The sequence below is a fragment of the Rhinopithecus roxellana genome, chromosome 4 (genome assembly GCF_007565055.1).
Source record: "Rhinopithecus roxellana isolate Shanxi Qingling chromosome 4, ASM756505v1, whole genome shotgun sequence".
In the NCBI taxonomy this organism is placed as follows: Eukaryota; Metazoa; Chordata; class Mammalia; order Primates; family Cercopithecidae; genus Rhinopithecus; species Rhinopithecus roxellana.
In genome coordinates, this window is record NC_044552.1 from 58,117,934 (window position 1) to 58,130,667 (window position 12,734).

Here is a 12,734-nt window from a genome sequence, read left to right on the forward strand (position 1 = left end):
TCCACACTGTAGTGTCCATTTCACTGATGGAAGGTCAAAATCCCAGTTGGAGGAGGCCGCAAATAGAAGTGCTGGTTATTCATTCATTGATTCCATCAACAATTATTTATTGAACATGTGCACTATATGGGGCATATTTGCCTGCTTATAAGTATATAGCAAGGGACCATTATATCCTGTGGGTCTTGCAAAAGAAACACAAAACTGGATTCCTGTCCTCAAGAAACTTCCACTCCAGTGGAAAAGCCCTAACAATCCAGGAAGGAATAATACAGAAACTAAGACTGCTCATCATCAGAAGGTGGTGTGCACACTGTATGTTCTCAGGGGGTTCTAGAATGAGTATGAGCAGTGTCTGGCACATAGTAGACACCCCCAAAACACTGGTTGAAGGAATGAGTAATGAGTGAATCAGTGGGATGAGTGATGGTTGTTGACAAGGACTCTTGACTTCAGTACAGTTCACTCCCAGGCCTCTGCCTTTGCTAAGCACCAATAGACAGACTGCAGTGAGAGCCAAGATCATTGATCATGTTGGCCATACACAAGGACACCTTAGGTTATAAAGAAATAGAACTACCAACTCACCTCAATCGCCCTCATAGCCCAATCTGTGACCTCATGCAGGTGTGATCCCTCTAGGACTCACCTCCCTTCGTCTACACCCATATGGTCCTCCCACAAAGACATAATGTCTTTCTGAAGCTGTCTTCGAAATCTTCCAGCTTAAACCTCAAGTCCTTGAGATTGTCTGGGAGATTCCCTGCAGAGAATGCAAATTGTTTAATTCCCATGGAAATAGCTGCTACCCTGGGTATAGTGAATGGGTTCAACTGAATACTGCTAGGTACCTGAGAAGCTGGAACTTGTGACTAATAATGTGATTGTACTCTGGCAGTGGGTAAGGTGAGCATTTTCTGAAAAATCTCCCCATAAACATCATCATTATTTTACAGTACATGTCATTTCGTAACACACACACAAATACACTCTCTAAATATGTTTATTTTGTTTTATTTGTTATTTCAATGAACGTTCACTTTATTTTATTGATCAACTTAATTAGAAGCACTACATCTCATAAAATACAAATCTGTTTTACATTTCTGAAATTAATGGTAAGACGAGGTCTGATGTTACAGATTTGAAGCAAAGACTGTGTGGAAAGTGTGTATGGCAATAGAATCTGATGACTTTACCTTTTTGGAAATTATTTAAGCATTTTGATCATTTTTAACATTTGCATACAGAAAATTCACCTTTTTGGTGTGTAGTTATGTATATTTTAACACATACAGAGATGTGTGTAACCACCGACACAAACAGGATGCAAAGCAGTTCCATCAGCTGAAAGCTGCCTCTTTGTAATCAAACCCTCCTCTATCCCCATCCCTGGCAGCCACTGATCTTCTCTCCATCCCTATAATTTTTTTATTTTACAGAATGGCATGTAAATGAAACCATACAGTAAGTAACATTTTGAGACTGTTTTTCTTTTTCGCTTAGTATGGGGCATTTGAAATTTACCTGTGTTTTGCACCAATTAATAGTTCATTCGTTTTTATCACTAAGTGATATACCATTGTATAAATGTTATCACCATTTATTTATTCATTTACCCATTGAGGAACATTTGGGGATGTTTCCAGTTTGGGGCAATTATGAATAATACTTTTGTAAAAACAATGCCAAGGTTTTATGTAAACATAAAGTTTCATTTCTCTTGGATAATACCAAGAGACGGTAAGTGAACCATATAGTAAGTGTACATTTGACTTTGTATGAAAATGCCAAACTGCTGTCCAGAATGACTGTGCAATTTTGCATTCCTACCGTCAATGTATGAGAGTTCCAGTTGCTCTGCATTCTTGCTCACACATGGGGTTGTCATGAATGCACATTTTAACCATTCTAATAGGTATATTGTGGTATCTCTTAATTTGCATTGCTCTACTGAAGAATGTTGAGCATATTTTCATGTGTTTGCCATTGGTAAGTCTTCTAGGATAAAATGTCTGCTCAGATATTTTGCCTGTTTTTTTAGTTGGGTTTTTTTTTTTTTTTTTTTTGAGTTGTAAAAAGTCCTTATAAATCCTGGATACAAGTCCTTTGCTTCCTCCTCTTCCCATTACTGGAAGAGATTGTATGGAATTGGTGTTATTCTTTCTACAATGTTTAGTAGAATTCATTAATGAAGATAGCTGGGACTGTAGTTTTCTTTTCTTGGAGGGCTTTCAACTATGAATTTAATATGTTTAATAAATATAGGACTATTCAGGTTATCTACTTCTCATTGAGTGAATTTTGTTAGTCTGTGTCTTTTATCCATTTTATCTAAAAGGTCTAATTTATGTTCAGAGAGTTGTTTGTAGTACTCCCTTATCTGTTTGTATCTGTGTAGTTTATAGTTGATATCCCATCTTTCATATCTAACATTGATCATGTATCTTCTCTCTCTAGTTTTTTGGTAAATCTAGTGAGAAATTTATCAACTATATTGATCTTTTATAAAAACCAGCCTCTAATATTATTGATCTTCTCTATTGTTTTATTTTTTCTTCAATTTCATTAATTTCTGTTTTTATATTTATCATTTTATTACTTGTGCTTGCTTTGGTTTTAGCTGGCTATTCTTTTTTCTCAATTCTTAAAGTGGAAGCTTAGATTACAGATTTCAGAACTTCATTATTTTCTAAAATAAGTGTTTTATGTATACATTTTCTACTAAGCACTGCTTTAGCTGCATCTCACAAATTTTGATATGTTGTATGCTCATTTGAATTCAATTCAAAATATTTTTAAATAATCCTTGAGACTTCCTTGTTGATCAAGGAATTTCTTAAAGTGTGTTGCTTAATTTCCAAATAACTGGAAGCATTTTGGATATCTTTCTGGATATTAATCTAATTGATTCCGTTATGGTCAGAGAACATACTTCGTATAATTTCATTATCTTAAACATAATGAAGTTTGTTCTGTGACCCAGAATGTGATCTGTTTTGGTAAATGTTCCATGTATACCTGAAAATAGTGTACATTATGTTGTTGTTTGGGTGGGATATTCCATAAATGTTCATAAGGTCAAGGTTTTTGATAGTGTTGTTTAGGTTTTCTATATTCCATATTCTTGTGGATTTTTTGTCTACTTGCGCTATAAATTACTAAAAGAAGAGAATTGAAGTCTCTAACTATAATTCTGTATTTCTCTTTATCCTTTCAATTCCATCAGCCATTGTTTCATCATTATTGAAGCTCTGTTATCAAGTATATACACATTTAAGGTTGTTATATCTTCTTGGTGAGCTGGCTCTTTTGTTATTATTATTATGTAATGTCTCTATTCCTGATAATTTCCTTTTTCTGAAGTCTATTTTTTCTAATAGACTTACATTAAGGTAAGTTTATATATTACTAATAATTATATTAATTTAGAGGCTAGCTTTCTTTTGATTAATCATTTTACGGCAGGGGCTTTCCCATCCTTTTACTTTTAATTTATCAATAACATTGCGTTTGAAGTGAATTCTGTAACAGCATGTAGTTGGGTCTTCTTGTTGCTTTTTTATCCAGTCCAACAATCTTCAGCTTTTAATTTATGTGTTTAGACCATTTATATTTAGCTTAAGTATTGATATGGTTATATTTAGGTATAACATTTTATTACCAGTTTTCTATTCTCTTCCTCTTTTCTGCCTTTCAGTTTATTTGAAAATTTCTTGTCATTCCATTTTAGCTTATCTGTTGGCTTTTTTTTTTTTTACTATACTTTTGTTTTATAATTCATATAGCTGTTTCTTTAGGGATTACAATACACACACCTAGGTTTTCTCAGGCTACTTAGAGTTTACTATATCAACTAAAGTATATATACCTTACAACTATATAAATTCCTTGCCCTTTACCCTTTATGCTGCAGTGGTCATATTATTGAATCTAAATATATTAAAAATGCTCTCAGATATGTTATAGTTTTCACTTTCAGCAGTCATACAAAAATATAAATGTTACACAGTTTTGCATGTCACCCTTTTATTGGGGCCATGCCAATCTTCTCTGTATGGTTTCTATTTTAGAATATGTGCTGCCAAAGTGAGCACTTAATATGTTTTTAGAGTACTTTCCTGGTAAAAATTTGTTCAAAACTTGCACCACATTTGTGAAACTATGGGCTGGAAGTAGACATATAGTGTTTTTCTCTGGACAAAGCTGGAATTGACTCTAACCAATTATTCTTTAACATTAAAGGGTACAAAATAAAGTCCTTTTATCTTGAGCTCTAAGGCATAATATGCAATTGAAAATAGAAAATATGCACAGAAATAGTTTATGGCCAAAGAAGAACTTTTTTTGCAGCATGAAGGTTTATAATATCAAAAGTATAAGTTATCTGCAGGGATGTCCAAATGGGAGATACTTCCTATAAAATGTTCTTGAAAGGAATCTGTCCAATTTTCCAATAGCAGTAGGTATTTGGAGAAGATAAAATGAAAGTTAACTCTGATAGGTTTGAGATTAAGGAAAGGGAAATCATACCACACCTTGTTTAGATCATAGTCAAGGAAATGATCTAAAATACGTGTAACACATTTTTCATTAAAACAAAAAACAAAAACCCTCAAGGCATTTTATGCATATAATTTTGTTTGCTACTACCACGTTGCCATTAAGAGTATTGCCCACACTTCAGTGCAGGGATGTTTTGAGTCTGTGCATCATGCAGTGAAGGCACCAGTCTCCCTCTGTAACCTTGGTCCTTCCCTAAAGTATGTAGTCATTGGCTCAGAATGTACAACTGTGAAGGTGACCGTTTCTCTAAAGGCTTTGGTGATGTAAGCCTGAAACCAAGCAGGAGGAAAGCAATTAAACATCACTTTCATTAAGCTGTAATGTACCAAGAGGGTTGCACATTAGGCTTGGTGACTGCTTTCTTCAGGAAGGAGGAATTTGCAACTAGAGTCTGTGGAGAAACAGCTGCAATAAAGGGTAGTGAGGGCGCCTTTCCCTGTTCTTTGCCTATCAGATGCCTGACCTTTCAGGAAGGTTCAGCTAAAATGCTCCATGAAGCCTTTTCCTCTCCTCACCCCAACCATGGTAAATAGTATCTTTACATGACAGCTTTGTATAGCTCCTTCATCTTCCCAATTCATGTGGCAGCCTTAGTTTTCCTTTCATATAACTATTATTCTGAAAGGGATTTTGATCTCTGTTAAGACCGTTAAAACTATGTCTTCATTTTCTCAAAGCAACTTCCATAGTGTGCACTAAGAAAAGCCGTTTACAGAGCAGTTGAGAGGACACGCTCAAGTCTGTCTGGGTTTAAATCCTGACTTCACCATTTCCTAGCTGAATGACTAGGGGTAAGTTACTTAAATAATTCATGTCTCAGTTTCCCCACTTGTAAAATTGAGATCATTATACTATTTGTAAATATTATACAAGTTCAGACATGTAAAGTGCTCAACATTTTTGCCTAGCACATAATAAGTATTATTACTTATTTTTTATTAAGCAATAAATTTTTTTATAAAGCTATGAAACAAATACATGCTTTTAGAAAGGCAAGACAGAGCACAAACAGGATTAATTAAAGAGAAACCAAAGAAGACAAAGAGAATTCCACCAGATTCTGGTGCAAAAGATTCAGTAACTATTTTTTAAAGAAATGAAGGGTGGGAATGTCTGTTGGTACAACCACTTTAGAAAACCTATGGCAGTGTATACATAAGGAGAGCATTCTCATACACTACAACTCAGCAAGTCCACTCCTAAGTATACATCCAAGAGAAAAGTGTCTGTGAATCCAACCGAAAGATGTTTGATAGAATGTTCATGACAGGATAGTCATGATATAGTCAACTGCACAAATGTCCATCGACAGAAAATGAATAAATAAGTGTGTCAGTGAAAACGGATGATACACAACTACACACAGCACAATGGATGACTCTCACAAACATAGTAATGAGTGAAAGAAGCAGGACACCAACATTCCAGACAAAATGATCCTATGCTGTCACAAGCCAGAATAATGGTTACCCTGGGACAGGGGAGAAGGGAGAAAAGATGTAGAGAAGAGAGAGCAGGAGGAGCTTCAAGGGGTGTTGCTAACATTTTATTCTTCATCTGGCGCTGGTTACATGGGTGGGTTCGATTGTGAAAATTCATTGAGGCATACACCTAAGGTATGTGCATCTTTCCTGTGTTTGCATCCTACTTCACTAAAACAACCAGAAGAGAACAAGAATGAAGTAAGATCAGAAAATAGAGGAAGAAATAGAAAGAAAATGAAGGAAGGGGGAAGAAAAATAAACAAACCCAGAAGGCTGAAAGGCATGAATCCTTTCCTGAGCCGAACCTGACCCGGTTGACTCACCCCTCTGCTCCAGGCGCCACCCCTGCCCTGCCCCTCCCCGGCAACCTACTCTCCTTTTGCTCAGGCCAAGGATGGCAAGTGCCCCTTTTGGTGGGGGTTCTGAGCATCGCTAAGACAGGAAGGGCTTTCCAAGTGGGTAACGCTGGTAGTGGAGTAACTCGAAGAAGCTGACGCTTTATTAAAGAAACAGAAGACTTGAGAGCCGTCTCCTCTCTTCCTTCCCCTTCCCTTTTCCCCTTCCTCTTCCCCTTCCCCTTCTCCGCGACTCTCTCTGCCTCCCCCTCTTTATCAGCCCCCAGGACATGTGGCTTTGCCAGGGCCAGCTCTGTCCCCGCCTCCTGCCCTGCGGGGTCTTGGGGCGGGGGCCGTGGCCCGGCCCAGGCCGGAGCTCCCGGGGTGTCCCCGCCGCGTCCCCGCCCGGCTGACCCCGCCCTGCAGCCGTCGGCTATTTTGGGCGCGTTGGCGGCGGCCGGATCGCTGACAGTCGCGGATCCTGTGACACCTCCGGGCAGCCCGGCACTTGTTGCTCCCAGGACCTGTTGTCATCCCCTTAACCCGGCTTTCACCGTGGCCCCCTGCCTCCTCCCGGCTTCTCTCCTTTTCTTGTAAGCACCTGGGACACTGATCTCTCAGACCCCGCTGCCAGGGCTGGAGAAATAGATGGTTTTATGAAAAATTAAACACCGCCCTGAAGAAGGGCCCCGCTGGGCAGCGGCAGGAGCGCAGAGTGCTGGCCCGGGCGCTGCAGAGGTGGCGCCTCCCCGGCCCGGGACGGTGGCCCCGGGCGCCAACAGCATGACAGACTCGGCGACAGCTAACGGGGACGACAGGGACCCCGAGATCGAGCTCTTCGTGAAGGTAGGTCGGAGTCCAGGCTTCCGCAGCACCTGCCGCACCTGCCGCGTCTCCCGCCGGGCTCACGCACCAGAGCGCGGGGTGCACTGGACTTCGGACCCTCCCAGGAGGGCGGCGCGGAGCCCTGCGCTCCCCCGTGGCCTTTGCGCAGGCCAGCGCCCCGCTGCGAGGCTCCTGGGGGGAATGGAGGAAGGCAGGTTCCGGCAGGTGGCTATCTTCTCGGAGAGTTGACCTGCAGTTTGTCAATCCCCGCCCCGGCCTCCGCTGTCACCGCTGCGAGTCCGAGTCCAGAGCCCTGCCCGGGCGCGATTCGGGCTGGTCCTGAAAGATGTCTCCAGGTGTCGGGATGCAGCAGAAACCTGGCTGGACCCGTGAACCTTTCCTCCAAAATGGGAGGAGGGGAGGGATGGGAGAGAAACGTTATTGACACAATTATCTTTGGCAAAGCGAAAATACATTTCGTAAAATTCCCTTTCTCTCTTTTGCTCAGAGATCCTAAAATAAAAGCCAAGGAGACAAAAGTGTTTCCTTGCTTGGTGACTTGCAAAGCAGAAAACAAGCTCTCCGTTCTCCGACGTTGTTATTTTTGTCATAATCATAATTTTTCAAGGCAGTATCGAGGAAATGTTAGGCGTTTGGTAGTACGGAGAGCCTATCCTTCAACCTGATGCAGACAGGGATGAAGGAGCACAATGCAAATTTAAATGAAGTCGCCTTGCTACCTGGACAGAAACTGCCTAATGTCAGAGCTGCTGTACTTTATTTGCAACCTGTAGGAGGAAGGATGGAGGGGAGGCCGCGGCACCGTTTCCTGGTCCGCCGGTGTAAGGAGAAAGAAACATTTGATCAGCCCTTGGTGCCGACGCTGCAGAAGTAGGGAAACCTGAGGCTGCGGGAGAGTAGCCTCCAGGGCTGAGCAGAAACAGTCGCCAGGACTTGGGGGAGGGGAAGTCGGGGACTGCCTGGGCGCCAAGACCTTTCACAAAGGGGGAAAACTCTCCCAGTGCAAAGTTTCCCGAGAAATATGCAGATCGCTGAGAAGGGAAGAGTCACTGGCGCCTGTCAGGGGCCTCCTGGCAGAATTTAAAAGGCATAAATATTCCCCGGAATTGGGAAAATGTTATTTTGCCCCAAAAACCCTTTCTACAAGCTAATTAAATAGATGTTTGTAGAAAGTATGAGATCTACGTATACCGTGATAACAATCCACGGTCCTTGGTACTTTCTGACTCCTAAAATATATAAAAATGAACTGTGACTTACTTTACACTTGGTACATGATCTGTCTCCATTGTCCCAGGCTACCACAAAGGTGTGTTAAATTTCTTCTGCTGAATTTTACATTCTTCGTGTTTATTTTTCAAACTTACACCTGACATTTAGTGACACTTGCTTTCTTCAGCCTGTTCTCTTCCCACTGTGGTCCCTGTCTGCTCCTTTGGTTTCTGGGACTCCCCCACCCCCGCCCCAGGAAGGATTTCCAGGTCTATTGGCAGACCCAGGTAATAAAGGAGATCATGTCTCATCTGATGCTGGGCAATGTTGGACCCTAGGGCAGCAGGGGGTGTTCTGAACCCCAGTGGCCAGGCCTGGGGCCTAGGGAGTGAACAGGGAGAGCTTTAACAGAGTCTTGCTGCTCTCCTTGAAGAAAGCGATTCTAGGACTTACTCAGATTCCCTGAGAGTAGGGAGTTTCAAGGTGTCAAGTTCCTGAAAGATATTTGAAACACAAATTGGTTCTTTAGAGCCAAAGGAGCCCTTTGCCCCACTCCTAGGTGTGGAGACCAATTCTACCTGCACCTTTGGAATTTTCTTGTTGGCAGTGTTGGAGAGTCTCTCCATTTATATAAAAACCTTACTGCACAATTTGCAGCATTCCCCAAAAAATTCTAAAATGATTGTGTTGTCATTTGTTTTTTCCCTAAAGGAAATCAATCCATGAGAACCAGGCAGGCCTTCATGGCTACCTCAAAAACCAGATTGATGGGGAGATCAAAACATCAGGTATGAAAGTTGTTTTGACCCCTCCCTCAACCTCATTTTTTTTTTTTTTTTTTTTTTTTTTGAGCTTCAGGTTAGCAATTCTCATTTACAAGTAAATGGGACAAATAAAGGCTAGAAATATTGTGAAAGAAAGATGCTGCCCAGGCCTTACTTGAACTGTGTCATTTGAGGGAAGTGATGTCATTGTGGACAGAATCACACTTTTCCAAAGTTTGGAGCTTCTCTGAAGTACATGATTCCCCATAAAAAAAAGGTCTTGTTGACGGTGTCAGGTAACTGAAGCGCTTTCTGCAGGGCGGAGTGGGTTGGTTTCTATGAAGACTTCCAAGCAGGGTGGGTTCCACTCAGTTATAGTCATGACTTGGCCATTTTCAACAACCCCTTGGAAGGACCTCCCAACCTCTTGTTTCCACTGGGTGTACCACTCTAAATCACAGTCACCCAGTGAGTTTCACAAGGACATGTAATTGTCTCCCATGTCAATTGATAGTCCTTATCTCTTACTACTACTGCTGATAACGATGATAAGAATAAGGAAAGATTGCAGCATATTAGGACATAAAAAGTATGTTCAAATACCTTATCTCATTTGATCCTCAGCAACTGTATAAGGTTTGATTCACTCATGTGAGAGATAAAGAAAACGAATAAACTGGATTCACGGGGACCTCATGAGACTCGCTGTCAGAGCACTTGATGAGCTGCAGTTTGCTCTTCTTGTAACAGCCCAGGGAACTAAGAATGATGATTTCCCCTGTTCTGTTGAACAATACATGTGCTCACAGAGAGTAGGTGAAATGCCTAAAGGTAGACAGCAGATAGCATTCAGATCCAGTCATCAAATCTAGCAGTTTAGACTCTGAATTTCTTGCTCTTTTCCTAACACCTTTATGTCAGGCCTAGTACCTTATTTTGCCAAGTTAGGCTTTCAAGTGCCATCATGATGACAATTATTTATGTTATTAATCCATTCCAATGTGTTCGCAGAATGCTTCCAAGGAGACTAACCCATTTCTGCTATGTACTCCAAGTATTCCCTTTCGGGGAACATTCTAACAGTGGCTTTTAAGAGATTATTTCCCCACATTTTTAGTTTCTACAATAAGAAATGTTAGATCACATCAACTCTGATTCTAATGTCCCATAATACCTGTGGATGGGGCAGGGATTTGGAGACACAGTACCTGAGTTCAAGTCTTGCCTCTGCTTCTAATTAGCTAAATGACCCTTAACAAATTATTTAACTTTCAGGAGACTCACTGGTCCCCTCTTAAAACAAGAGCATATTATAAATAAGGAGACCATATAATTTATTGTCCAAACCTAGACGTTTTTGAGAGTGAAAAGGGGACGATATCAATAATTAGGCTGGAGCCACAGGTATAACCCGGGATAGTTTGGGAGCAAATCAGGACATGTGGTCACTCTGGTTATGAATATACTGTCATTGTAGATTTGCTGTGAGGATTACAAGGGAGCATATAGGTGAAAACACGTTGTAAGTTGAAAATTGCTATAAACACACTGACTTGAATAATGTTATGAGTCCCATGGCAGACTGAACCTTTCTGGATGTGCACGTCTCTGATTTGCCTTGGGAAACAAAGGCTTGGCTCCTTCCTCATTTGCAGGGATATTTTGAGAGTAAATGAGATCATACGTAGCTTGGACTTTGATCATAAGGGGAGGACAACAGGCTAGAGATAATGGCAGTGAGTGTGGTTTATTGAAAGAAATAGAGCAAGGAAGTAAAAGCAAAACAGAAAGCAAATTGAAAAGACAAACACAGGATGTGCTGTGTAGGTTAGATCAAGGCATTCCACCCATTTTCATTGCTTCCTCCACTCCCAGTCTCACCCCAGGACCCCAGAAGTGACTATGATACAGGCAAACTCGCCACGAATGTCTCTTGCGCCAGGAACTGAGGTTTCAACAGAAACCAGTGGTTCTCAGCCTTCGCTACCTATTCAAACCATTGAGAGAGATTTTAAAACTTCTGATGGTAATTTGCTCCCCAAGGCGATTACATCAGTGTCTCTGTGCGTAGGACCCTGAAACAGTATTTTCATATCCACTCTCAGGTGACCCCAGTGTGCAGCCCTGGTGGAGAGTCACTGAGTCATAATCAGAGGCATGTCCAATAACAGGCAGCTTCTGCCACCGCTGACATAGGTGGCCTTGCTAATGCTGATTAAATGTCCAGAACTTCTAACAGCCTCAGGGCATCACAGTCAGGAGTGTTGTTGATAGAAATCTAGCATCCAATTGGTGCCCAGTTAACAGATGCTGACAAACTATTAAGCCCTATCCACAGGACTCCAGAACAATCGTGTATAGGGTTGGTCTAGTCAAATAATCATCAGTTCAGCATGCGGGAAATAAAACAGAGTCCTGCTAATTGTCTGATGGAAACGACTAGTTATTTCATTTATTGAGTGGCCCAAAAAGTTCTGAGTGGTGCAGGGTGCAATACAAGTTGTGGTGACTCGTGGTGTGGTCATCTGACGTCTAGAACAGATAGGATGAGATCTTGTGGTGTCGCCTCTAGGTCCCTGAGCTGCTGTGACTGCCTGGTCACCTTGGGCAGCTTGCCTAAGCATGAGCTCACTAGGTTTTTAAAGTTCCCTTCATCATGTTAAGCTACTGTGTTTTTCTTTCCCACTATCTCCAGGTTTTGATCTGTAGTCAATAATGCAATACACAAATTTGTCTGCCCTGCTATGGCAGTGAGTGCTTCTTCTCCTGGTAACATGTCCCTGGAGTGCTAGCCTCAAGGGTTATATGATGCATATCTGAAGTGCATCAAAGCGTGGTGGGAGTGAGAACTGGGTCTGCAGAGGCTGATGCCCACTGCCAGTGGTATCAGCTCCTGCCTCCCTGATGACTTGTGCTGTCTCTTTGGGCGTTTATTGGCCCCCTCCATGCAAGACAAAGTGTCTGTCAATTTAGACAGTCAGTTAGGTCAAAAACTTCTCATTCTTGGTTCCCTTTGAGTTGTCAGCTGCTGGGCCCATGTTAGTAGTGGCAAGAGATGTGGTGGAAGAGTGAGACTTTGGTGTCAGGCTGTGGTTCACCAGTGTGTTGGCCAGGATGGGCTGCTTGACCTCTTTGGACCACAGATTTTGTTTTTTTTTTAACCAGTGCAATGATAATAGCAGCAGCACATCTCTCACGGAGTTGGTGTGCGCATTTCGAGCTGGGTATGGATCTGGGCTATTAGTAAGACTTTCTCTGTAGACTCCATGTAGCCCAATAAGTAAAGGTAAAGCCCTTGGGCCTCCCTCCCTTGATGTTTGCAAGAAGTCAGAGGCTCAGTCCTACCGGTTGAATCTCACATCTCAGAACCAAGATACTTCTTGAAAGAAAATATAAGTTTCCAAAGCAGGTCAGTCAGGTAACTGGAAGATAAATGTTCCCGATTGTTGGAGCTGACCCCTGAGAACACAAGCAGTATGTCTCATTGCTGCAGACCAATGGCAGCTGAAATACAGTGCAGCCATCAC

The 12,734-nt window shown here is 41.7% G+C and overlaps 1 protein-coding gene and 1 non-coding gene across 4 annotated transcripts in view; one reads left to right on the forward strand and one right to left on the reverse strand.

The window, feature by feature from the left end:
• Nucleotides 1–12,734, forward strand: part of CLIC5 (chloride intracellular channel 5) — a 177,648-nt gene that overhangs the window by 57,136 nt on the left and 107,778 nt on the right. Inside the window, exon 1 of one of the 3 annotated variants that reach the window (XM_030928889.1) lies at nucleotides 1,369–1,467. The exons of 1 other annotated variant lie outside the window; for it this stretch is intronic. Coding sequence is in view for 1 of the 2 variants with exons in the window: in XM_010372543.2 (XP_010370845.1) it covers nucleotides 7,169–7,231 (63 nt within the window). In the remaining variant the exon portion in view is untranslated. Of the gene's footprint in view, nucleotides 1–1,368; nucleotides 1,468–6,461; nucleotides 7,232–12,734 lie in introns of those variants that run through there. One more of the 3 variants, XM_010372543.2, reaches the window with a different exon arrangement.
• Nucleotides 3,991–4,097, reverse strand: LOC115897100. Its single transcript, XR_004057046.1, has one exon. It is a non-coding gene; the product is annotated as a U6 spliceosomal RNA (small nuclear RNA).